Source organism: Astatotilapia calliptera, chromosome 23 (genome assembly GCF_964374335.1).
Source record: "Astatotilapia calliptera chromosome 23, fAstCal68.1, whole genome shotgun sequence".
NCBI classification, from domain to species: Eukaryota; Metazoa; Chordata; class Actinopteri; order Cichliformes; family Cichlidae; genus Astatotilapia; species Astatotilapia calliptera.
This window is the reverse complement of record NC_137443.1, coordinates 40,191,972-40,216,919: the sequence shown is the minus strand read 5'-3', so window position 1 is coordinate 40,216,919 and position 24,948 is coordinate 40,191,972. Positions and strand designations below refer to the sequence as shown.

The window sequence follows — 24,948 nt, the reverse complement described above, 5'->3', positions numbered from 1 at the left end:
CACTTTCTGTGCAGTCACTGCAGGCGCTCGCACCGGGTTTCACTGGTTTTATTCAGTAGCAGGGTTTTACGCAACAGCTACCGCAAGCATGAGCGAGATAGACATAGTTTCTGTTAGGCCTTGAAACAATTTTTAGGGCTTTAAGCAATGATTAAAAACGAATGCTGACTATAAAAGATTTTTTTTTACCTCCCACACACTCAATTCTCCTATGAAGAAGGGCACCCTTTAAAAAAAACTGGAGGCGTAAGCACAGAAAAGTTCAGGTTTTCAGTAAAAACTTATCTGAAATCTGCAAAGTTACTTTCATGCAACCAGAGAATCACTTTTAACTCTTTTCAGCATCTTTTTAATTAAAAAAAAACAAAACAAAATGATGTCCTACTATGTGCGCACAGATGAAACAATCTACTAATGGACACAAAAGAGTTTTACTCTTAATTTTGAACGACCGTTCAAAGTGTGTATTTGCTCTTCACGTGTCCCTCATCTTTCTTTAGCTAAATGCATCCAAAGCTAAACAGTCATTTTAAAAAGTTTCATATATTTTCTCCTTCTTAAATACTACCACAAAACCTGTCTGTCATCATGAGGATTAGCCTCTTTCCTTCCATTTAACGCTGACATCTGGCTCTAAGATCGCAGGTGCTCCTTTTCATCAGGCTGTGTTTCGGGTCTGTGGTGTTGTGGAAAAATCCGTTCCCTGAGGAAATCTATCCTTGCTTCCTCGGATACAGACTGCAGGTCCTGCTCCGTTACCTGGAAAATAGGATTAGGATCATGTAAATCATCCACTCTGATACTTCTTCCAATACTTGCACTACAATCAAGAGAGAATAACCTACCATTAAAATCTACAGGGAGCAAATCTGAAGACATAATATTTGAGTTTCTCTTCTTAATTTTAGTAGTTTAAACATATGATACAAGTATAGGATATAAGAGACCTGAATTCTAATAAACAGGTAATGCAGTGCAGCCATACATTAGCAATGTTCTGCTTTTTAAACCACATATCCAAATCTAACGTATCCGTTAGATTTGGATATGTAAACACAGGCATTAGTCATGAGCTGCAAAAAGGTTTAGAAGTGAAATAAGCAGAGATTGTGCAAAAATGTGAGTGCGACATTATTTTCTGAAGGTGCCAAAGTCTCACCAGGACAGAGTTATATCCCAGGATCTTCAGATGGCGAATCTTCACAGCCAGCGGACCACGGGGATTGGACGTGCCGTAACAAAAACCAGATTGCGGTGCATACATTACTGCAATTCTGGGAAATAAAGAGAATGATTTGTAAGCTTTACCAAAAAGAAAAAAAAAAAAGGTCAAAATTTGAATAAAATTACTGGGAGACAAAAATCTGAAAACTGACAGATGGAGAAGATTGTGGGTTTATTGTCACTGATGAAAATCAATGTGTTCTTTCTGACTTTATCTGCTTTACTCAGCATGAATCTGATATTAGGATTTTACTTTTCATTGATGTTGACATCTATTTTTTCCTTTAATTACTTTACAGATGGTTTATTTAGTCAGTAAAGTCCAGACAAAAAATTTCAACGAAGCAGAATTTAAAAGAGCTGATTCATTTTTAATCAGTAGTTTGACTCAGTTCCAATAAATGAACGCGCCTGTGCTGTATGGAAATAAATAACAGATGGATAGTTCTGATTACGCTCTGATACTTTCAGTAACATCGATTATGTCAGCAGAAACACATAACCTTTACATTGTACCAAAAAACCTATATGCATTTCTTAGACTTCTACCTGTAAAACCCCTCATTATATACATTTTTATGTTTATTTCTATTTATTTATTTTTGGACAATATTGAGGTTGTCTGTCTTTTGACAAATTTATTTTTAGCTGTGCTGTTTTACTGGAAGAAGGTTTTGGCTGCAGCAACACAGTGGAAAAAAAGATGATAGAAAACTTATTCTGCACATTTTACTATAATATGAAGAATATTATAGTAATATAATATTCCCCCCCCCCCCTTTAGGGCTAAACAAAAATAGACATTAAAACATGCATCACCATAAAGAAAGTGGACATTAAAAAAAAAAAAAAAGCTCAGATGGGCATAAAAATATCAAAAACACAAAAAATGTCAATGCAAAGTTAAACTTCAAGTTTCAAACTTCAAGTTTTAATAAAAATATTAATATTAATCTACATGTATCCTACATGATTGAACACATGCAATTTTAGGAAAGTCTGTAGTCCATGTAAAAAATGTTGAATACAGTAGTTGCACACATTTTTCCAACAACGTGTCCAATTTAAGAAGGTGAAGTTTTCCACAACACATATTTTTCAGTTTCAGCTGCTTATTGCAAAGAAGTGCCTGAAAGCCAAGAATGGAAATATGTTTAAAAGAGGCGGTAAAGTATCGCCTGTAATACATAACGGTGTTCAAAGAGAGCAAAAAAGCATGCACTCCTGCTTGATGTGTTTGCTTTCAAAGGCTGCTTTTGCGTGCCTGAATGAGGTCTTTACATGCTTGTCTTAGTTTGAAAACGAGATTCATGGTGCTTTGCTGCAAGCTCAGTCAGATATTACCAATCACGCAATATAGTTACATCAGTGCCCGACACTGGAGGAACAGAAAAGTCCCAACATCCTCTTCAACTACCTTCATTTCAAAAAATGTTGCATAAGCACAATTAAATCAAGAACAATATGAGGAACTTAAACACGACTTTACGTGCGTTCGAGACATGCATGCAGTGATGCTGTCAGCAGCAAGTTCATGCTGATATCTTACCGCTCACTGCTCTCTGCTGGAGAACACCCTTCCCCTCCACCGCTGCGTGCTTCACACACAGAGGTTTGGTTTGGCGTAGGTTTGGTTACAGCAGCATCTGGGAGACAGAAGACACAGACGTTTGCTATCATCACAGTTTCAAAAGCAGGTTAAACCGAGAATATAGAGAAGCTGGTTGTGACAAAAAAGTCAGGGCTTTATGTCTGATGGAAAAAAAAAAAAACCCCAACATGTCAGATACTGAAATTTTCAAATTGAATAGTTTTCTTAGTTTTGTTTTTTACATTTAAGAGAATTTTGAATTTGTGGATTCTGCCACACAGTTCTGTCCCAGACTTTGTAAATATGTTTCTCACTGTTTTGCTTCAAACACTTCTTTAATGACAACCTGCAAGAATTTGGGCCCTGAGGAGACCACATACTGTCGTTTTTAAGAGCCAGTGTTTTTCTGTCTTGCTTAATTTCATCTGCTCAAAGGTTTGGATCCTTTTTCTGTCAAATTTTACTCCAGTTCTTGTGTTTCACTGGCTTCCACTTACACACAGAAGTTAATTTAAGGCCTTCTGTTCGTCTATAAATGTCTCATTTATGAAATGAAAGCCTACCGAGGCTCTTAGATCAGCAGGAAATGCTTAGCTGGTGGTGCACTAACATCAAACTTGACATGATCTAATGGGTTTTTGCCATTATGCTGCCATCTACTGAAATCAGCTCCCATTTAAACTCAGGGTTTTATGACTTTCCTCGTTTCTTTCTGCCACTTACTCTGTAAAATCTGATTTAAAGTGACAGCAGTAATGACTCAAGAAGAAATGTCTCCTATCCTTGTTGCGAGCATTTTCAAGTTGCAATTCTTTTCTGTATGATCTCTCTCATTCTGAACATTTAGCTTTTTAAGAAACCATCATGGCTCAACATAACAATGAAAGATGGAAAAAACACAACAGAAATAAAAACAACAGAAGTTACAAATAAATAAGAAAAAAAGAACAGAGGTTGAACAAAACAAAATTTTAAAATAAAAACCCCACAATGAAAGTTGAATAAAAACAGAACAGAAGTTAGACAAAACAATAAAAAAAAGTTGACTGAAGTAAAAAAGAAAACAGTAAAAGACTAATAAAACACAGCATAAGCAAAAAAACACAACAGAAATCGAAAAGACATGGGGCAGGTCAAAATTTGTCTTAAAACAAAACTCTATTCTCTGACAAGATGTTAACATAGTTCACGGCTGAGCTCTGCGGTGGCCCTGAGAGGTCAAACATCCTTTAACCAAAACCTGAAAAACAATGTTGAACAAAACACAATGGAAATAGAAAAAAGCAAAAGTTCAATAACACATAACAGAAACTGAAACAAAAACAAGTTAAACACACACACACACACACACACACACACACACACACACACAACGGAAAGTGACAAGAGTACCCCCCCCCCAAAAGATAATAACAAAAAACACAAAAACAATGGATTTTGAATAAAACATAGTAGAAAAAAAAAATCATAAAACTGATTGGAAATAAGAAAACACTACAGAAATAGAAAAACAAACAACAGAATTAAGGAAAAAAAAATAACACAAGTCAAATACAAATAGGAAAAAACTACATAAATAAGAAAAAACGAGCAAATTTAAAAAATTGAGAATGTCAATTAGAAAAACACAACAAAAGTAGGAAAAAATATAACTGAAGTTGACAAAAACAATGAAAATAGAGGGAAGACCCCACAATTGAATTGTGGAAAGAAAATCCTAACGTAAGTAGAAAAATACAATGAAAGTTGAATAAAACAGAATAGAAATAAGAAAAACAGAACAGAATTTAATGGAAGTAGAAAAACAAAACAAAACAATGAAAGCTTAATGAAACAGCAAAAGTATAAAAGGCACAACAGAAATAGAAAAAACAACACTATGGCAATAAAAAAACAAGTTAAACAAAATGCAAGGGAAATGGAAATAAAAACAACAAGTTGAACAGAACACAATAGTAACAGGATAAACACAATATAGATAGAATAAAAACAAACAGGTTGAAAAGAACACAATGGAAGTCTGAAGAATAGAATGAAAGTTAAAAAAATAATATAAATAGGAAAAAATCAAGAGAACTTGAATAAAAAAAAACAATGAAAATAGCAAAAATGAAAATAAGTTGAATAAAACTAACAGAGGTTGAATAAGACCCAACGCAAGTAGAAAGAACAGAACAAAAGTTAAAAAGACACAATGGAAATATTGAAAAACAATAATGGAAGTTGAATAAAACCCAGTTGAAATGGAAAAAACTACAGAAACAAGGAGAAAAAAGGAAAAACAAAAAACAATGAAACTTGAAAAAAGCGCAACAGAAATGGGCTGAACAGGAGAATGTTCAGGACAACAGCTTTAACAGCCTCCTTGGCTGAGCTGCAAGTTTCTTCTGGCTGGTGCATGAATACGTTTCTATGTAAAGTGCTCACAATGAGCTCTGTAGAATCATTTGCATTAATGGGTCATTTTGTCTGGAAAGACACATTGTTGCTTTAATTCAGAATCTAAATTTAAATGGGAACCAATTTATGTAGTGAACAGCAAACTGGGTACAAGCCATCACACTGGGCCTTCTTTTTTTATAATGGCCCTTTGAGCCCATCAGTTCCATTATATTCAAGAAAAAATTGATTTTTCTAAAGATGATATCTCTAAAAGTGACCATTTCATACAAAAACACTTTGAAAAATTGTGTCAAACACAAGGCAGAGAGGCCGGAAATGCTCTCTGCTTTGAATTCACAAAAACGTTCATAATTTTAGTTATCACATTTATTTATTACAATTCAAGCCCGATTTTCTTTACAGCAGTACTTTTTTTTATTGTGTAAAACAGCTGACACGTATATTTGAAATTGCACTTCTTCTTTAGGGATTAAACATAGTTACACTTCATTCAAACAACAAAAGGGGAGTTTCACTGGTCTGGACTACTTAGGATCAAAGTGGGCTGCAAGTGGCCCACAATGTAAAATGAGTTTCACATCCCGCTCTAGAAAGATTAAACTGTATAGAAGAAAAATAAGCAAGTCTGCATTTAGATTAAACTGCCACTTTAGACTTACCTGTAATTTTTGTTTGTTTGTTTTATTTTTTTGCACCATCAAATTTCCATTTGCCTTTTTCGCAACATTTTAATACAGTATGTCAAATACTTTGAGTTTCCTTTATGGATACAATATGTTATAATAAGAAAACTGCCTTCACTTGAAAAGCTTTTCTATAGCAAGACAGTTCAAGTATCCAGTATGCTGCTGAAATGTTCATTTTTTAAATTCTTTTCTCAAATTTTTCTTACCTATGAAGTACAAATTCTCCACCATCACCCCCTCCTGTAGCATCATATGCACCTGATCCTCCAGCAGACTCTGCAAGTCCAGCAAGAGCCTCGGGTTGACCGATGGAGTGCTGGGGGTGGGGTCTCCCAGGACTGATGCAGGAACAGTTAGGGGCTGAGGAAGAGGAGGATGGTCAACACGCAGGCACACGTCCATCGTCTGAAACATTCTCTCCTGGCTCTTTGGAAACTTCGAACCTGAGGAGAAAAGGAGCAGGTGAAGACCACAAACCCAGGTGTAAGACAAGAGCAGTCAAAGTGAACTGTTTTACCTGCAAGCTTTTCCAGCACACTGCTCTGCAGAAGCTGCTCCAGTGGTGCGTAAGGGAAGTGGCCCAACAGACAGAGGCAGTAAACGGCCTTCAACAACTCAAACGCAGATATTTTGGGCAAATAGGAGATCAGGACTCGGCTCAGACTATCGAGAAACCTGCAGCAGCAAGAAACCCAACAAAGACAAGCAACAGTAATTCAGTTACAGACGAGGAAAATGTGTTTATTTTACAGTTCAAAAACCAGCAAACTAACAGCTGTGCCTGTTTTCAACTGTGATCAGCCTATTAGCGTTCTACTTCTGCTGCTGTCTGTGTTCGCTGATCGGCCTCGGCGTTGACAGATGTGGGATAAACATGCACACTGTTCTCCCTGAACCTCTACTCCATGTCTACAGCCACAGGGACACATTTAGATGAGACAAATGGTTTACGTACTGTTGTCTTCTGTCCTGCAGATCGTAGCTCAGAGAGGAGTACACCTTGAGGACACAGAGCAGGTCTTTAAGTGTTAGGACGTCAGGGTTGGCGATCACTTTGTCAGCATAAGCATCCATCAGAGCAGCAGGGCAGAAGATGAGGTTCTCGAACACAGACAGAAAGAGAAGCAGCTAAACAGAAAGAAAGAAGTGGAGCAGTAATAAATGTCATGTGTGATGTTTTTAGTTCCTCCTCCTGAAACCTCGTATTTACTATTTGGACAAGAAGGCAGGTCAGAGGATAGTTGTCACCTGTTTGTTGGTCCAAATGTCCAGTGAGGAAGCGACATAGTCCGAAATGCTGGTGAGCAGATGAACGTCTCTGTAGCGGAGCTCCCTACAGGACTGCAGCAATTTAAATATTCTGTTGAAGGGGATACCATGGATGTTCTCTAACACAGAAGTCGGGAGTAGGAAAAGGAAAATCATTAAATTAAATTTAAGGCGCTTTTTTAATTAATCCACAATAAATATAATTCTTGTAATTTCTACAATCATCACCTATTTACAAGCTATTTCTGGTTATTAGCAGGTTCAAATGAAGACTGATTTGACATCACTGTTAATGAAAGTGAAGGTATATATTTTTCTATTTAAACATATTGACTTCAAGAATTTTGCCCATGTATTGGAAGTACTCGTGTTAAATTACAACACAGTGTCGAAAATCTGAAACGCCTCACAGTGTATGCTGTGTTTTGTTTAATAAGCATTTCCAAACACTGACTTTAATGGCCGAGAGTAGAAATTTATCTTATGATGTTTCTTTAAACCAGCAGGATGGTTTATCCATCATCGTCGTCTTCTGTATTGTAAAGTTGGTCCAGGCACTGGTGCAGGTTTCTTTCTCTCATATTTAAGCATTTTATTTTTAATTGGCCTACAGCAGTGTATCTCATTGTAGATCACGGCTCTTCTTCTCTCACATCAGCTCCTTTTAAAGTCCACCACAGCAGATAACCTGCCTCCGTCTCACTCTATCCCTACCATCCTCCTGTGTCACAACAACCCTCTGCGTGTCCTCCTTCACTGCATACATGTATCTTGCCAATGGTCTCCTGTCTGGCAGCTCCATCGTCAGCATCCTTTGTTTCTCCTCTGCACATGCCCAGATCATCTCAGTCTTGTCTATCTATCTTTGTCTCCAAACTGCTCAGCCTGAGCTGTCCCTCTGATGTGCTCATTTCTAACCCTGTCCATTCTGATCACTCCAAATGAAGATATTATCATTTTCAGGTCAGCTGTCTGTCTTTTTGTCAGAGACGCATCATAGCAGGTCTCACTGCTGTCTCATAAATCTTCCCTTTCAACCATTGCTGCTTTCTGACCACAAGTATTTAAACTCATCTATCTTCACTACCTCAGCTCCTTGCATTTTCACCTTTCCACCTGCCTCAGTCTCACTCAAACATGTATGAAAATTTGATTACAGGTAAATAAAGATTAAAAGCTAAGTTGAATAAAGACGACCTGTATTCACTTATCTGCCTGCTTTCCTAGGCGGTCAAATCTATTCTTTATCCTTCGTTCAGTTTTTCTTGTCCACCTTCTGTAGGCCAGTCGCCCTGTTTCCTGTGCTTTAATTGTTTGTTCTCTTCTGTCACTTCACCTTTCAGGCTCTCACTAATGTAACCTACACCCCATCCAAGCCCCCATCTGCTTCATTCCCACCACCAACAACATCTAGACGCTAGGGCAGGGTGACACTGTCTGGACATTATTTTCTTGTGGAGAAGGATTTACCCGTGATTTTTTTACTGCAGACATCCAGCAGTGGCTTAGAGAAGAAGCCCATTGTGGCCATAGTGGAAATCATGTATTGGGCGTTGGGCAGGCTGAAGTGGTCTGTCATAGATAAGGCCTTTTTCTGGAGGAAGCACAGACACGGAAAAGATTCAGCAACAGCAGTTTTTAAACATTAACTACTTTTGAACAATTGTCTGTTAATTCAGCTGTGCATTACACAGGTAAGCAAATATCATGCAAAAAGCACAGCTGAGGGCAGCTGCACACAAGGGCTCAGTCATAAATGTGGAGAATATTTAAAAACAGCGAGACAGAATGCCAAATGAGATCAAAACTAACCTCTAGTTTCCATTTGAGGTCCTTTGGGGCATCGTTTCCCAGCAGACGCATCATGGTCTGGAGAGCCATTACATTCTTTATGCCTGGAAGACGGGCCTCCACCACCAGCCTAAGACGCACAAAAAAAGAAAAATCAATGTAACACGTGACTTTATGATACAAGGCATCTTTGAGGCTAGACTTTTTTTTTCTTCCCATGATCTCATACCTCATGCCCTCCTTGAGCGCACGAACATTGGCTCCATCCTCCATTTGCTCCAGGCTGGAGGCCAAGATGGATAGACTCTTCTCATCAAAGTCATTCAGTTTCTCCTGTTAGTGAACAAGAAGACACATTTGAGTGCACAGAAAAAACAAAAACATCACCAAGATGAAGAATAATTTGTGCATGTGGTCGTGGACCGTCTACCTGGCAGGTTCGGAGAAAAGTCTGGACCACTCGGCTACGTTGGGGAACGCCCAGGTTGACCATACTCAGGAGAGAGTAAGTCACGTCCTCGTCGCGAATGTGCACCAGAGTCTTCATGGCCCTCTGCAGCAGCTGGTCAAAAGCGGGATGCTCAAACATCAGCTGCAGCTCGTAGCGGCGCTGCTCATCTGTCATCTTCTTAGTGGTGGCCCACATGTGGGTCAGGCAGTGGCTGACCTGTCGGGCTGTGGGCGAGTAATTGCCGGTGAGGTCTAACACGTCTGACGGGGAGCCGCAGCTCTCCAGGAGCTCCAAGAAAGGAGACTTCCTCTGTCTCTCAGCTGATGCTGTGTCAGCAGGTTGAGAGGGAAGACGCTCCCCATCTTCCAGATCATCTCCATGATTGGCTCCCTGTGAATAGAACCTCACTGAACTGACAGGACTCCTAGAAAGCCACGTCTGACTCTGTCTTGGGCTCCAAAGGTGGAAGAACTGTTTATCTGGAGAACACGAGTCCTTGATTGGCGCAGACAACAGGAAGTTGCGCTGTTGCCAAAGAGATCCGCGGCTGCAAAAGCGCAGGCCCCGTCTCATGACCTCCTCTGTCACCCATACAGACATGGTTCTTTAATAACACAGAGCGCTAGCAACTATTGAAAAAAATAAACAGAGACAGAGCCAAATAAATTAGAAATAATACCACTGCTCTTACAAATTAAATGGCTTGACACTTTACATTCATAGCCACAAATGCTCTTAAATTATGCGTGGCTACCAATGTTGCTTAATTACAAAGTCAACAAGGTCAATAAACTGCCAAGTTATGAAAACATTGACTAGCTGCTTTTAGCTAAGTGATGCTAACCTTAGACGCATACAAACACGTATAACGAAGCGACGCATTGTAGTTTCCAGACCGTGAAAAATCGGAGAGAAACGTAGTTCAGCAAAGAGATAAACAGCTACATGACACCACAGAGTTCATCAGTGCTAGGCCAGTCCATTGAAGTTTTCTCACACATGCTAGTAGGCGCCGTGTGCACCGCCATAATTCGTCCCCCCCCCCCAACATGTACTGTCACGATAGTAGAAAAAAACCCCGCAAATATACAAATTATTAATATATTTCTATTTTAAACGAGCGGAGTAGAAATATGTTTAACGGAAAATATAACACTTTTATATGTGTATTTATTTATTGTCATTGCATTTTGTGTGGCGGTATTCATATTTGTTTGACAAGCAAAAGGTCGCTGGTCCGATTCCATCTGAAGACACAAATCCCTTAGGACTTGCATCGGGAAGGTAATCCAAAGTAAAACTCAACCCGCTGTGGTGATCTCTAAGGACAAAGGAGTAACAAAAAGTGGCTTTGGTATTCTGGGGTTTGCCATACACGGACTCAAATAAGTGCAACGCCGTCCATCCGTCTCCTAGCAACAAACCTTTTTCACCTAGACGCACAGCATGGCAAAATTTGTACTCGCCGGTAGAGCTTTAATTTCATTTTAATCTAATATTTGCCAGTATTTCCGGTACATACACGTGCATTAATTTTTGCAATTTTACCTCGAACAGGAAAAACAGACTGCCCTTATTATGCCAAAGCAGAGCTTTTAGCAGACACCCTCCAGCAGTGTTTGCCAGACTTCAAGATCCATAAGATCTCCATCCTCCCAGATGAATGGAAGGTATCATATTTTCAGGCGATCGTTTTAGGCATATAAATTTAAGGACGTATTGTCACCTCAGCATGACCTCTCTCTGGGCAGGAATGGCTGGGGGCCACGTGTGAAAAAAATAACTGGAAACATGAGGGCTCCCCTTTGGTTTGGAGGGAACTAGTGGAGCAAGGGGGCAAAGGGATGCTCTTGGGGGGCTTCAATGACTTCCTAGAGCACTGCCAGGTAAGCAAAAAATAGATTTTCTCAGCTACAATAACGTAAACTTTTAAAACTGGAAATGTCATCAATTGAACAATGGTTGTGTAGGATTACTACGGCATCACGTCAGACATGACCACAAATGTGATGCTGAGTGTTGCAGCAGAGAATCTGGAGGCCAAAATGAATCTCATCAAAGAAGAGCAGCATCGCGCCAGTCTTATTCAACCACTTCATGTTTGGATAACTGGGTGGGTCTGTTGTAAAAGCTAAAGAGAAAACTCTATTTCCTCTTTTAGGAAACTTTTAAGGACTTTAGCGTGTCTTTATAGTGCTCTCAACCCAACATGCCAAGTCCTGATCCCCAGTCTGCTCTCCCCCGAGGTGTTTCCCAACGTTTCTGCAATCAGCCTCCGCTTGCTGGACCTGGAGGGAAACGAGGAGCAGTTACAGAGCCTGAGGTTGGAGATCGAGGAGCTGGCAATCAGCATGCTCCACCAGGTGCACTAAGACTTACTTATTTGTTTGGTCACATCGAGAGGAAAGCAAAACCATGTCATTAAATTTATTTACAGGTGACTACTGGCACAGATCTGGAGCGAGCCTTCAGGAAGGCGGATGTCATCCTCCTTCTAGATGACGGTGGGCACGATGGAGAAAATGAGGGTGAGGAAGTAAAGAAGAAGAAGGTAAAGGTGATCTCAGAGCGCTACAAAGAATACGGGCAACTGATCGATGCAACAGCCAAGGAGACGGTGAAGGTGATCGTGTCCGGCGACTCGTTTCTCAACCTGAGGTGCTCGCTTCTTGTGGACAGTGCACGCTCCATCGACAGCCACCAGTTTATCGCTGCTGCAGCTCAACTGGAAAACGAAGCCAAGGCTGTACTTGGGAAGAAGATGAGAATGAGGCCGTCAGGTATCTCGTGTGAATTGGTTGACTCATGTTCATGTTGCATTTTAGCACCAGCCCCTGAAATAAAAGACGAATCAATTCTTATGTCTTCTCCTTCTGCAGATATTACAGATGTAATAGTGTGGGGAAATATCAGCGGTACTTTCTACATTGACCTGCAGAGGGCAAAAGTTTTCAACCATGATGGGCCAATCACAGGACCAGCTTTCTTTTCCCAGCCACTTCTAAGCATTTTTCCTGACAGGTCTGTTACCATGGAAACATAAAGACCTTAATTTGTATTTTTTCAGTGCACTTTTAATTCTCCAGACTCCTTGTGAAGTGAGTCTGGAGTCATGAAGGTGGTTATTTCCTGGTGCCCTAGATTTACCGCATTGGTAAGCTCAACCCAGCTGGGGCTTTGGCAGGGTAAACAAATATAATATGATAAGGTCTGACACTGGCCAGCCACTGGCATGATTTCAGTCTGTGCAAATATTGATTGCACAATACATCTGTCCAGAAAGCTGCCTGCTCTGATGGGAAAAAACCCCATCCTGTGTTGGCACACAAGATAATCTTCTTCTCCTTTTCAGGAAATGGTTGGAAACAGACTTTCAGCACTTGGTACGCAGGCGGCGTCTAGCTGTGACTTCAAAGACAGGCCAAGCAGCCGCCACATCAGCTGCCAATGGGATCCTCACTGTCTTGAAAGCTTGGAATGGTGCTAGTGATCCAGATGTTCTGTCTTCGGGTGTAGCTTGCCCAGGTTGAGAATTGGTTTTCAGTGTGACAGAATGATTTTTAAATGCGATTCAGAGTCTCTGATTCAGTGTGATCTAGCTTGTTTCAAAATGTGATTGTTTTGGGGTTATTTTAGGGCATTACAGTCTCCCTGATGGCATTGTCTTCTCAGTTCCATTAACCTTCACAGATGGCAAATGGTCAGTAGTGTCTGAGTTGACTGTTGAAAATGAGCTCAAGTACAGGCTTGAGCTCTCAGCAAGTGAACTGCAGCAGGTAAAGTTAAACCAATAATATTAGATGTAGCGCATTCTCGTTGCTTGAAATGTTGCTAACATTTTGACATAATTTAGATAATTTAAGAAAAATGTATTAATACTATTTTTTCTTTCTCAGGAAAAGCAGTTTGGATCAGACAGCGGCACAACTGAATAAAGCTGTTGTTTAAAGCAAGCATGCTCATTTCCACGTCTATATTTTATATTTTTATCACGGGACTTTTCATCATTCAAATGTTTTTTTTAAATCCATGTTTACATTATCCTGGCCCTTGGTTTTTCTCTCTGAAACAAGCTGTTTTAGCTCATTTTCTTCAAATATTCTGGCAAATCAGTTAGCTAGTAAGCCCCGCCCACTTTGACCACCAAATAGGGAAATCTGTGTAAAGCTTACATCATCGTGGCACAACAGTAAGTGAATTCAGAGCAGTCTGAAACCAGACCTTTGGCTTCAAGCAACTCCTTTTACATATGCTTTGACTATGTTGTTTAATATGAATATGATTCTCCTGTAATCATAAAGCAAGCTCTTGCATATATACAGTACTGTGCAAAAGTCTTGAGCCAACCCAAATTTCTTTATAAAATATATATGTGTGTATTATTTATTTCCCCAAAGGGGCCAGAGTTTCTTCAGCACTAGTATTTTTGCACCAACAATGTGATTCCCAAAGGAATATTAGCCAAAAACATGGCATAACTTGAGGAAAATGTAAAATTTCTTTCAAATATTTGAGGAAACTCGATAAGTGAATGACAAAAGGAAGAAGTGACAGGCATAACAAATATCTACAGGCGATGAACAGTACCATAACCTTAAGAAATAGGAAAAATCAAGCAATGACCTGCAGAAATACATCTGGCTCTTCAGTCCAAAACATCTACTGTTCACTGAAGCCTCATCAGAAATGTCTCAGTGGAAGGCCGGCCTCATTAAGCCATTCTTAATAATGAGAAACAGGGGGAAAGGATGAGGTATGCCACATTACACAAGAACTGGACTGAAAATCAGTGGCAACAGGTCTGATAGAGTGATGAATCCAAATGTGGAATTATGGTAAAAATGATCAATAATATACAGTATACTTAAGGTCACAATGAGTGTTTACACTTATCTGTAAAACACAGCGGAGGTTCTGTCATGGTTTGGGCTGCATTTCGGCCAGTGGTGTTTGAAAGCTTGTTAGAAATTTTGGAATTATGAACGCAGAAAACTATCATGAGATTTTGTTCCACCATGCAATACCATCTGGAAAGTATCCGATTAGCGAAAACAGCTTCATTTTTCAGCGTGACAATGATCCCAAACTTGGATCGGCCTCCCCAGAGCCATGACGTCAACATTACTGAAGCAGGATGGGATCATCTTGGTGACAAATGGAAGTGCTTTGAATGTCCTCCATTGGAGAACTATTCCTAAAGACTAAAGAAATAACAAGAAAGCTGTCTAAGAGAGTTCAGCATGTGCAGAAGAATAAAGGTGGTCATACCAAATATTGACGTTCAAGCTTGTTATATACTGCATTTCCATTTATGTTTGCACAATACTGTAACAGACACTCTTAAAAACAGAATTTGAAGACCAGTTAATGATTAAAGGTAGTAATCCAGATACGTGTCATTGCAACATATTAAGTTTGTTTCAGTTTGTTCTTTTATTTTCACATGTGCAGTTGCAGTTTTATATCACAGTCTGATCACATTAAACCTGTCCCGCTTTGTGAAACACGTCCAGAGGTTATATTTTTAGACATAAAAGATCAAACTGAGTACTTTATGGAAAAAGGAGAAATTAGAAAATATATTCCTTTTTTTAAATTTTTACAGTTCAGTAAGTTACTTTTTTTTTTTTTAACGTTTAAGCAGGATTTTAAACATAAATCACAGTACTACCGTACACAAACTAGTCAGTTAATATCGTTCTCTAAAGCCGACGTCACCGCTCACCGTCCATCTCCACGTACAGATGGTTGGCCTTTTAAAAGTAAGGACACATAAAAATGTTTACTCTCCTCACTGATAATGAAATATTAAACAAGCTGAATTTAATGCACTCTTTAAACCTGAAACATTCAAACTGATTTTTTTTTTTCTTCTTCACAAATTGTGCAGTACTTTGTCAGCCGACAAGGAGAACTTGAACAGGGTGCCGTTTTTACATGCAGAATGTACACTTTTTGCATTTCTACACTATGCACAAGGAGGCGCTGACTGAAAAAGAGGAGAAGGTTAGTACAAATGCAGTGCACTACGACAAGTTGGGGGAAACAGACACATTTTGCACAATGGTATGTTCACTTTGTACAACCCAACCCTGAGACTTGGATGCTGAGTGGTTCACAAGAGCAAAATCGGCTTTTCCATACAGTCGAACAAGGTGCTAAATTTCTTGTTGATGATCTTTTTTTTTTTTTTTTTTTCCCCATCTTGTTTTTGAATACAGATCCCAAACATTGGCCCAGGTACATGACGCAGAATGACAGTATTATTCCCTACAAGAACAGAAAAAAATTCTGCTCTAGTAAAACTGAAAAATCAACCTCAAATATTGATGTTAAATACATGCGTGATGCATGGCATGCATGAACTTGTCATGGCACAAAGGAGGTTATTTGGTAAATATACAGATCCCAGTAATCACTGTACAAACAGTACACGGGCATATCTAACAGGTCTGTAGATAAATAACAAATTCAATTACACGTGGATGTATGAAATTAAATCCTACTTACAAATGTAAATAAAAATGAGGCATTGATCACACAGAGGAAACTTGGGAACACTTCTCTTATCGTGTCACGTTAAAGAACTCGCATGTGGGTAAAGATCTACTAGCTGTCAACATCCAATGAAGTCAGAGAATCAGTTTTCAGGCAACGAGTGAAAAAACCAGCAACGACTGAATGGGAATTTCTAACTTTGAACCCTAAAGGTGTGGATGCGGATTGGTGTCGTTTTACTCGTCTAACTGTGGGAATGTGCAACTACGATTCAAACCTGGTGTTGTCGTTAAAACATTTACATACAATCTTTATATGGATAACCAAAGGGATAAAATAGACTCTTAAATTCCCCCTCTGCTTTAGTTATAAAGTTTCATCGACTGACCATTAAATTAAATAATTTATAGCATATATTAACAGTTAATCCAACATTCCAACTCTTCCTAACGCCACCTATATAGATAGACATCTGCCTCTGAATGAAAAAAACAAGGTGGATGCTTTTAGCCGTGGTACAAAATAAAGGCATCACTGTTGTACTAAAGAGACTGAAATCAAACGGGTTCTTAAAAGAAAAAAAAAGTTTCTAAACTTTTAATTAAAGCCACAAACCTGCTTTTCATTGAATACACTCCTGTCAGGGGAGCACTCAGCATAACACAAAACCTCTTTACTATAAATGCAATATGAAATGGTGCATTTAATTGTAAAGTAAAGCTGTGTAATTATGAACGCTGCCCGATAGAAGCTAATGATGGTCCTGGTGTAGACACGACTCCCAAGACTTTAACAGACTCTTCTGACGTGAGGCTATAAAAGCAGAACGCACCGAGTATCTCAACCATCTGCCACACAATCACTGACCAACACCCTTTAACTCCAAACTCATTGATAAATGGGTTTTGTATAGCTGTATGCATGAATATAATGTTGTTTTAACATACAAATAAAAGCAAAACATTGGGGGAGGGGCGCAGCAGGGCAGCTATGACTGTGGTTGATGCTGAGGGGATGGAGGTGTGTCTGGAGTTTCTCCCGCCACCTGTCCTTCAGGGCTGATGTCCAACTCCTCATCCAGTTCACTTTGGTCCAAAAGCTCAAAGTCCTCTTCCTCGGTCGGAACTAGTGTGTCGTCGGGGAACTCCTCGCCGGTGCCACTTTCCGTTGTGATCGCCTCATCTGGTTCCTCGTCAGGACCGAGCTCCTCTGCCGTGGTAACTGTAGTGTTAGCAGTGGTGTCGGCAGGTGTCTCCAGAGCGCCCGGTGGGGTTTCGCTGGGAAGAAACTCAGCCAGAGAGGGCTCCTCGCTGGCCTCGCTGGAACGCAGCAGGGCTGACAGAGTGTTCTGCACGACAGTGGAGATGGCAGTGCTCACTATCTCCTCGCTCAGGGCCTCCAAGGAACGTTGTGCACCCTGGGTGACTGCAGGCTCTGTCTTCTCTCCTCCCCCATCCACGCCCGCCACAGGCACCGCGCCCTCTTCGCCCCCAGGTGGTCGACCGTGTCCGTTGAAATGTGTGTTCACAAAATGGAGGGGGGATGCTAGGTGCTGGATAAGGAGGCTGGCGGGGCTCAATGGTTCCCCTTCGGACTGAGTGTCAGCCTGGGCTCCCTCTGCCTGGCCTGAACCTCGCAGAGGAAAGTGAAGCAGACTTTGCTCAATGGAGGGGAACTCCTCCACTGAGGGGAACTCAGGGAGATCCCGCAGGTACGACTCCTCTGGGTCACTTTGTAAACTCTGCTGGTCCAAATCTGCAGTAGGCAAGAGACAGTATAAAACCATAAATAAATGCAAGTCGTGCACATTTAATTTTCACAGTGATATCTTAACGATGAGAGGATGAGGTGACATTGCCCTTATGATAACAATCTGATGCACAGAAGCACGACAATCCAAAAGGAACACTCGCCCACATACTGTCATACTTTCTTTGAAAAGAGCAAAGGAAAGACACTCGGTCTGGCCAAGAGAGAGTTTTGTTGTTTTATTTCGCTAATTCTGTTGGTCTGCATCTCTAAAAATTTGATACTGGTGAATGACATTGCACAGAGCAGCACACACACCTCTGCACACACTCACTATCCAAATTTATTTCTTATATAGACCTCTTCAACTGCTTGTTGACCTAATTATCTAATCAGCCTGTCCAACAGTATCAACTCAATGAATTTAAGCGTACAGACATGACCAAGACAACCTCCTAGAGTTCAAACTGAGCAGAATGGGGAAAGAAGGTGATTTAAGTGACTTTGAACATGGCTGTTGGTGCCAGACGGGCTGGTCTATTTCAGAAACGGTTGATTTACTGGGATTTTCCCAAACAATCAGAGAGTGGGCTGAAAATGAAAAAAAAAAATCCAGTGAGCGGCAGTTCTGAGTGAAAAAAGAAACTTGAGGACAGATTCCTTTGAGCTGATAAGGAGGCAACAGTAACTCAAATGACCTCTCGTTACAACTAAGATATGCAGAAGTGCATCTCTGAAAGCAAACATGTTTAGCCTTGAAGCAGATGGGATACAGCAGCAGAAGACCTCGTCAGGTGCCTCGGCAGGTTGACTGATATAGAAGATTAGAAAAATGTTCCCTAGTCAAATGAGTTTTGATTTCTAGTGCCACAAATAGAATGGTGGGGTCATAGTTCATGTGAAAGCATAGATCCCACATGCCTTTTATCAGTGGTTCAGGTCAAAGATGGTGGTGTAACGATAATATTTTATTAGCACGCTTTGTGCCCCTTAGTATCAACTGATCATCATTTAAACACCACATCCACATGTGAGTACTGCTGCTGACAATGTCCATCGCTGTGTGACGACACTGTACCCGTCTTCTGATGGCCATTTCCAGCACGATAACTCGCCATGCCACAAAGTTGAAATCATATCAGACTCAGTTCTTGAACATGACAGTTCACTGAACTCAAACGGCCTCCACAGTCACCGGATATCAAACCAACAGAGCACCTTTGGGATGCAGGGGAACGGGAGATTCAGATCATGGATGTAGCAGCTGTGTCGTGCTGTCAACTTGGATCATAAAAAAAAATATATATAGCTTTAATCAAAGTTCAACATTGACACATGACAACTACCTTCAGAGACGTCGGTGAGTTGAGGAGTGGTGGCTCTGGACACCGAGAAGCCTCCACTCTCCAAGATGGATGCCTCTTCATCTGACAGCTCAGAGTCTGTGATGGCCATAGCCAGAGCCGTAGTTTTCACATCCACCTGACCAAAGAAAACAAAATAAATAAAATAATGACGCATTATTTTCCACATTTCAAAACCTGAAAAAGATAAGTATAACCAGACTCCTCTGGTTACTCCACATGCAACAAGTTTGAATTTATTACAAGGACTATAACCTTCATAGCTCGTAGAAGTAATCCAGATTATACTAGTTTGTTTATTTTATTACGTTTGCACCATGCCCTGCAAGTGTTCATTCACAGCATAGCGACTGAATACCTGACATGACACTGTCAGTTACTGAACTGAACCGTGTACTTTCTGCTGTTGCGCAAATGGAATGCAGTTGTACTGGAAAGATAATCCTTCAGGTCATTTGGCACAGCGCAGAGCTCCATTCCCATCAACACGTCACCACATTCATAAAGGTCGGTGCTGACTTCAGCACACTGTGCTGCTGCTGCAGCTTCCTCTGCTAGTCTTACACTTTAAAGCGGCACCCTTGCATATACGTACTCTCTGTGCATTGTGGGTTGTGTTGCAGGTGTGGGTCCTTACCGTTGGAGCAAAGCAGGACAGCTCCTCCTCGCTCTCGCTCTCCGTTTCAGCTCTGGGCTCGTCCCCCTCCTCTACCTCCTTCTTTATCTCTGTTTAAAACCCCCCACACACAAACACGTGTTTTCAACATGCCATGAAGGACACCACAACAACAACAACAACAAACCACTAAAGGAAGTGATTCAAAGACAGCGGTATGAGAATCAAGTAACCAAGGGAAACTGCGGCTTTACAATGGCTCCTTTTGTTTGTGTGTGCAGAGCCCCTGATGTTGGGTATCGCTGAGAGGACAAAGAAAGGTGAGCTACATCGACGCCGACTTCACTTGAAAGCACGTTGCGGCTGAAAGTGGCTCTCTCACTCACTCCTCTTGTCGTGTTTGCGGTGCTCCGTGTCTCCCTTCATGCTGTAGTCCAGTTTCATCAGGATCGGTTCCAGACCAGTGTACATCCTCTGGATCAGCTCATGGTACACCACCAGCGGCCACAACAGAACGCTCAGCGCTGAAAAGCAGCGTGGAGAATGAACATGGGTTTTTTTTGTTGTTGTCGTTTTAATTACTGCACTGACTCGTATTATTACTCACTGCCAGACACCCTCTCTTATGGCTCACCTATAATATAGGAGATCATGATTCCTGGTACGTAATGTCCAACCACAGCCAGAACAAAACAGCCACTGCACATCATCACACAGAACTGGAAAAAAGAGAAAGCGAGAGATATCTTCAGTGTGTGCTGTATTTATGTCATAGAGAACACTTTACTATAGCCGTTTCTAAAAGTGGGATAGTTTATATCACTAGCATTACCAATCGGTTAGTGTGATGCTATTTATATAGTTGACTTTTCCCCCAAAACACCGCTGAAAGGAATAACAGCACTACTCATGAGTTTTATTTTTTTAAACCCATGATTAAAAGGTCCTGCATCCGACATGTACTTATGGAAATGCATCCAAACACTAGTAAAGCTGTGCAAAGGAATCAGGTGATTATTAAAGTGCAGCTCAAAAACACTGGCTGTGTGTGTCACTTCACTCGCCTCACACAACGCCCACAATCCTATTTACAATTCAGTCTTTATGATGGATATTAAGTTGTAACGACTGAAGATAATTCACTGTAATTAATGAGGTTATCGACTTTGTGCCACGTGTGCAAATACCTACAACTCAAAACTAAAGAGAAAGACTTCTGCAAACAGCTGGAAGCAACAAACTAACTTCACCACAGGGTAACGGTCTCATTTTCATTAGACACATCTCTCTGTTATCTGAGCTCTGTTATCAAAACATGTAAAGTTCTGGGTGAAATGTGGCCAAAGCCTAATATTGGAGATGTCATGTTCACTGCAGGGGGGAAAAAAATCTGTTTACCACAAAGGACTGATTCTACGAGACAGGTTTGGGCAGAGTAGAATGATGAGAAAGAAACTGGAAGCTTTTTCAGTTATTTCTCCAAAAGGATCCAGTTTTTCAGTTAGTTGAGCAACTCGCTCAAGAAGGGAGAACAATCACAGTCTAATCTCGTGCGTGTCTATTAACTGACACAATGGCATTCTTTAAGAATTGTGCCGTGTTGAAAGTAATGTGTAAATGTGACTAGATTTACCTTGGAAGTCCGCCATTGTGAGTTTTCCAAAAAGTAACCAAGGTGCACTTTCAGACATATTCTAATTCTGTCATATGATCGAAAACACTTTAAAAGGACATTTAAGGAGTTGTTTAATGTGTTGTTAAGCCTACATTACTTGTTTGAGATTCCCAAAGTCCAATGTCCAAGTCATGTGTTCGTTTTTTTTCTTGCTGTAGTCTTGCACTACAATCAGACTCATTTAGCGAGAGGAAAACGGTGAAGGGGAGGAGTGGAGATGTGGACGTTACTTTTATTTTTAATGTACAAAAGCACAAGAACATGATAGTGAAGTGGGAACTGTCTCCAGGACAGAAACAATTGCATTATGCTGCTAATGCAACATTGTCTCTTTGCAAGACCTGCACATACAGCATGTTAACACAAAGCTAGCCAAGAACCCAGAGGGACGTTATAGCTGAGTATATGCAGACCTCAGTCCAGCAGCTAAAACCTGAACTTCATCAGGTAACAAAGGCAGCAGTCAGGCTTGCATCTGGACACATTTCTACAGAGGAATCATTGTGGCAGTTGCTTAAAAGTCTCTTTGGGCTGGTTTTCAACTTTTCTTTGTGTTGTTGGCTTTGTGTTTACACATAAAAACTAAAATATAAAGATTGTGTGTGTTTCCTTATTCGGACAGGGATCTGGGCTGATGTGATGAACTGTATCCTCACCTTTACATTGTAAGTTGCTGATTATGAGTGTGTGTTTAGGGGCGTTTTATGGAGTAACAAGAAAGTTAAAATAATGAGTAGTGTAATGAATTACTTTCTTTGAGGAATAATTAAGTAATATGCTGCATTACTAAAAGTAATAAGCAATTCCTAATACATTACTTTTGTTGTGTAACAACCCCAGCACTTCTCATGACCACGCTAAATTTGCCTCTCCTTATTGACAGTCTTAGCTTAGTTCATCTTAAACCTGAATATGAATCTCAATCCTTCAAGTAATGAGGCCAGCATATATACAAGTAGTCCCATTGAGCTTCAGACTCCACTAATCACTCAGATACTGAGCGGATATCCCTGACAAGGTCATCTCAGGGATACAGCTCTCAGAGGGCCCCACGCACCTATTGTTCAGAGATTTTTTCAGTTCAGGGTTTTCAGTCAGAAAGTTGGCTTGAAGGGTGGGTGGCTCTAAAGTAAGTAAAGTTTCAGTGCACAAACTGAGAGGAACTAAGAACTAAGTCCCACTGTAATACATTATACAAGTACTATTCTGAACTTTGTAAATAATCATGCAAAGCTCGTCTGTTAAAGTCTGAGAATAAAAATACAGAGCTGGAAAGATGGCTAGAAGAATTGGCTTTTTTCTTAAAAAGAAAGAAAGAAAGAAAAAAGACAACCTGACAACAATCGCATAAACATTTATACTTGGACTATTAGAGATTCACCCCAATAACATGTGTGCATAAGCGTTTCCATGGTCACACCAAAGCACCGTACCTTGCCATGGTTCTGTCGTTTGTACTGCAGCATCTCCTGCAGATACATGCAACAGGTCAGATAACTCTCAGCCAGGTGGTGGCTGAGCTCGGGGATGCTGAGCAGACGCTGCTCCGCGCTCATTGTCTCACTATGATCAAACAAGAACACACACGCACACACGGGAAGAAAAAAAAATTCAACACCTGTGACGGACACAGATCTGTATTTGAAGCAGTTCAGGCTGTACTTATGTTAGCAAAGGTGCAGGTTAGGATTTCATGTTTGCGTAATGATGATGGAGGGAGACAGATGCACACAAGTGAACACAAACACAACACACTAAATGAGGCAGGGAGCCTGAAATTAATTATAATCACAGAGTGTTGTGTGACAAACGGGTCATAACATCCTACATGGACAGACTTTAATGGATGACTTTTACACTACATTAACACAGGAAAAATCACTGCTTAAGAAAACAAAATCAACTTATTACACTACAAACCTTTGTGCAGGATGAGCGTCTACATGTTGAACTGTAGAAGAGACACAAAAAACAAACAAAAAACAACCCACAATTAGCAAAGAATCTGTCGAAACATCTTTTTTTTCTCCTGCAACCCCAGTTCCACAAAAAGTTGGGCCGCTGTGTAAAATATAAACCGAATGCAGCGAGTTGCAAAAAGTTCCTCCAGCTGTTTCTTTTTAAGGACCGCTTCCTTTTAAAGCCTTTTCCTTCCCCTGTCCCAACAGTTGTGAGACGCGTCGCTGCCATCAAACTCAAAAGGAGCTCATATTTTTCCTAAACATGTTTCTACATTCTATTGTGAATAAAATTGGGCAGATTTGCAAATCACTGCATGCAGGTTTGGTTTGCACTTTCAAACAGCATCACAACTTTTTCAGATTTTAATGATTCTCACATTGAATATTAACAGAATTTTTTCAGCCTTGTAACATATTTTGTGGATGTTTGACTACTCAGTTAAAATAATACCAGAAATCACACGATGTGTGTGAGTGGAGGAACAACTTCAACTTGAATAGAATTTTAGCTTTGTCAGCAATACCTGACAGACAACATTACGCGAACTATTAGAGGAAGGCATCATTGTGATTACTTTGAGACCTTACCAGTAATGATGGGTAACTTGGGCTTCCATCTCTCCAGCAGCATGAGCCCCAGCAGGGACACGCTTATCAGAAACAGAGGCCGCAGGGAGGTGGAGGACAAGATCCTGCAGAAACACAAACACACTCATGTATATAAATTCAAATACGGGGAATCTATTAAAGCCCTATTGCTGTGGTTGAATATGAGCCAAGGGAAAGTAATCAGACAGCAAACTGACAGCTGGTCAACCAGGCCTGAGCCACTCATCTTTACGTCTTCTCTTGAATTGCGGTATTAACAGGTGTGACACCTCAAAATAACCTTTATCTATATAATATAATTCCTTATAGTTAGCAGGGAACATATGCCGTGCCGAAAAGGAAGTTTAAACTGGCTTGCAACCTTCGTTAGCATTAGGCTAAAGACGTGGGATTAGCTAACTTATCTTGACATTCACTCGTAATACCCTCGCTGACGTTAGCCAGATAGCTAACAATGCACTCCAAAGCAGCCTTATCAGTGTGAGAGACAAGCGTGATTAAACGCAGACTCGACGTTTACCAGAATAATGTGTTCAGTGTCAGGGCGACAAAGATGCTGTACAGCGGCCTCTCCCAGACCAGCAGCCTCTGCACCCACAGCAGCAGGAGTTCATACTGCGATAGCCAACCCTGAAGACGCTCCCGCAGGCGAACGAGCTCCGGGTTTCCGTCCCCGCACGCCTGCTCCGACGTCCCCGCAGGGAACAGGGCCTCCAGGCCGACCGAAGAGGAGGTAACCGAGGGGCGTCTTCTGGCCTCCTCTCCGCTCGCCATGTTTCCCCCACTTTGTTATGTTGTTTTGGAGATCACGGGGTATATGGAAAGATGAGGGTCAAGCAGGGCAGAGTGAAAACGATAAAGCTTCCGGTTAAAACTTTCAAAATAAAGTGGGTTGATAAAGAGCAGCGAGTACAGTCGCGTCTTTCTGTCAAGTTTATGTTAAAAGAAAAATTGACCTTGCTTCCGAGAAGACCGCCATAAGATATTCTAATAATAATAAAATGACTAAAATAAAGGTGATACTGAAACGTGCCGTGAAACTCTGATAGCTAAATTTAACT

At 40.7% G+C, this 24,948-nt stretch overlaps 3 protein-coding genes across 7 annotated transcripts; 1 reads left to right on the top strand and 2 right to left on the bottom strand.

Moving 5' to 3' along the window:
• Nucleotides 1–326: 326 nt before the first annotated feature.
• fastkd2 (FAST kinase domains 2) lies at nt 327–10,448 on the bottom strand. 3 transcript variants are annotated; one of them, XM_026157676.2, is made up of 12 exons: nt 10,260–10,401; nt 9,395–10,044; nt 9,194–9,297; nt 8,986–9,094; nt 8,644–8,767; nt 7,153–7,292; nt 6,860–7,032; nt 6,422–6,579; nt 6,111–6,347; nt 2,774–2,870; nt 1,160–1,274; nt 327–759 (listed from the first exon to the last, which is right to left on the bottom strand). In XM_026157676.2, the coding sequence occupies exons 2-12, from the start codon at nt 10,013–10,015 to the stop codon at nt 634–636; spliced, it is 2,004 nt and encodes a 667-aa protein (XP_026013461.1). In that variant the 5' UTR covers nt 10,016–10,044; nt 10,260–10,401; the 3' UTR covers nt 327–633. The 3 variants fall into 3 exon arrangements, with proteins under 3 accessions (XP_026013461.1, XP_080153517.1, XP_080153518.1); XM_080297391.1 differs by having other exon boundaries at nt 9,395–10,448; XM_080297392.1 differs by lacking the exons at nt 327–759; nt 1,160–1,274 and adding an exon at nt 2,137–2,353.
• Nucleotides 10,449–10,739: 291 nt separating this feature from the next.
• Nucleotides 10,740–13,368, top strand: mdh1b (malate dehydrogenase 1B, NAD (soluble)). Of its 3 annotated transcripts, none has more exons than XM_026159201.2 (10): nt 10,740–10,883; nt 10,973–11,085; nt 11,167–11,301; nt 11,386–11,528; nt 11,688–11,778; nt 11,853–12,195; nt 12,295–12,436; nt 12,768–12,940; nt 13,052–13,191; nt 13,312–13,368. In XM_026159201.2, the coding sequence occupies exons 1-10, from the start codon at nt 10,862–10,864 to the stop codon at nt 13,348–13,350; spliced, it is 1,341 nt and encodes a 446-aa protein (XP_026014986.1). In that variant the 5' UTR covers nt 10,740–10,861; the 3' UTR covers nt 13,351–13,368. The 3 variants fall into 3 exon arrangements, with proteins under 3 accessions (XP_026014986.1, XP_026014985.1, XP_026014987.1); XM_026159200.2 differs by having other exon boundaries at nt 11,610–11,778; XM_026159202.2 differs by lacking the exon at nt 11,386–11,528 and having other exon boundaries at nt 11,662–11,778.
• A 1,456-nt stretch (nt 13,369–14,824) lies between these two features.
• Nucleotides 14,825–24,739, bottom strand: retreg2 (reticulophagy regulator family member 2). The gene is made up of 9 exons (XM_026159199.2): nt 24,408–24,739; nt 23,867–23,970; nt 23,238–23,268; nt 22,751–22,880; nt 20,277–20,361; nt 20,029–20,166; nt 19,664–19,752; nt 19,009–19,144; nt 14,825–17,668 (listed from the first exon to the last, which is right to left on the bottom strand). Exons 1-9 carry the CDS (start codon nt 24,659–24,661, stop codon nt 16,902–16,904), a joined length of 1,734 nt encoding a protein of 577 aa, XP_026014984.1. The 5' UTR covers nt 24,662–24,739; the 3' UTR covers nt 14,825–16,901.
• Between the last annotated feature and the right edge of the window lie 209 nt (nt 24,740–24,948).

Coding starts and splice junctions, on each gene's coding strand:
- retreg2 (XM_026159199.2), bottom strand. CDS start 24,661: ATGGCGAGCGGAGAGGAGGCCAGAAGACGCCCCTCGGTTACCTCCTCT. Junction 23,269..23,866: donor CAAGTTACCCATCATTACTG/GTAAGGTCTCAA, acceptor TCTCTTCTACAG/TTCAACATGTAGACGCTCAT. Junction 20,362..22,750: donor AACGACAGAACCATGGCAAG/GTACGGTGCTTT, acceptor TCTTTTTTCCAG/TTCTGTGTGATGATGTGCAG.
- mdh1b (XM_026159200.2), top strand. CDS start 10,862: ATGGCAAAATTTGTACTCGCCG. Junction 12,196..12,294: donor GATGAGAATGAGGCCGTCAG/GTATCTCGTGTG, acceptor CTCCTTCTGCAG/ATATTACAGATGTAATAGTG. Junction 12,437..12,767: donor CTAAGCATTTTTCCTGACAG/GTCTGTTACCAT, acceptor TCTCCTTTTCAG/GAAATGGTTGGAAACAGACT.
- fastkd2 (XM_080297391.1), bottom strand. CDS start 10,015: ATGTCTGTATGGGTGACAGAGGAGGTCATGAGACGGGGCCTGCGCTTT. Junction 6,580..6,859: donor CTGCAGGACAGAAGACAACA/GTACGTAAACCA, acceptor TTGCTGCTGCAG/GTTTCTCGATAGTCTGAGCC. Junction 2,871..6,110: donor GGAGAATTTGTACTTCATAG/GTAAGAAAAATT, acceptor TCTGTCTCCCAG/ATGCTGCTGTAACCAAACCT.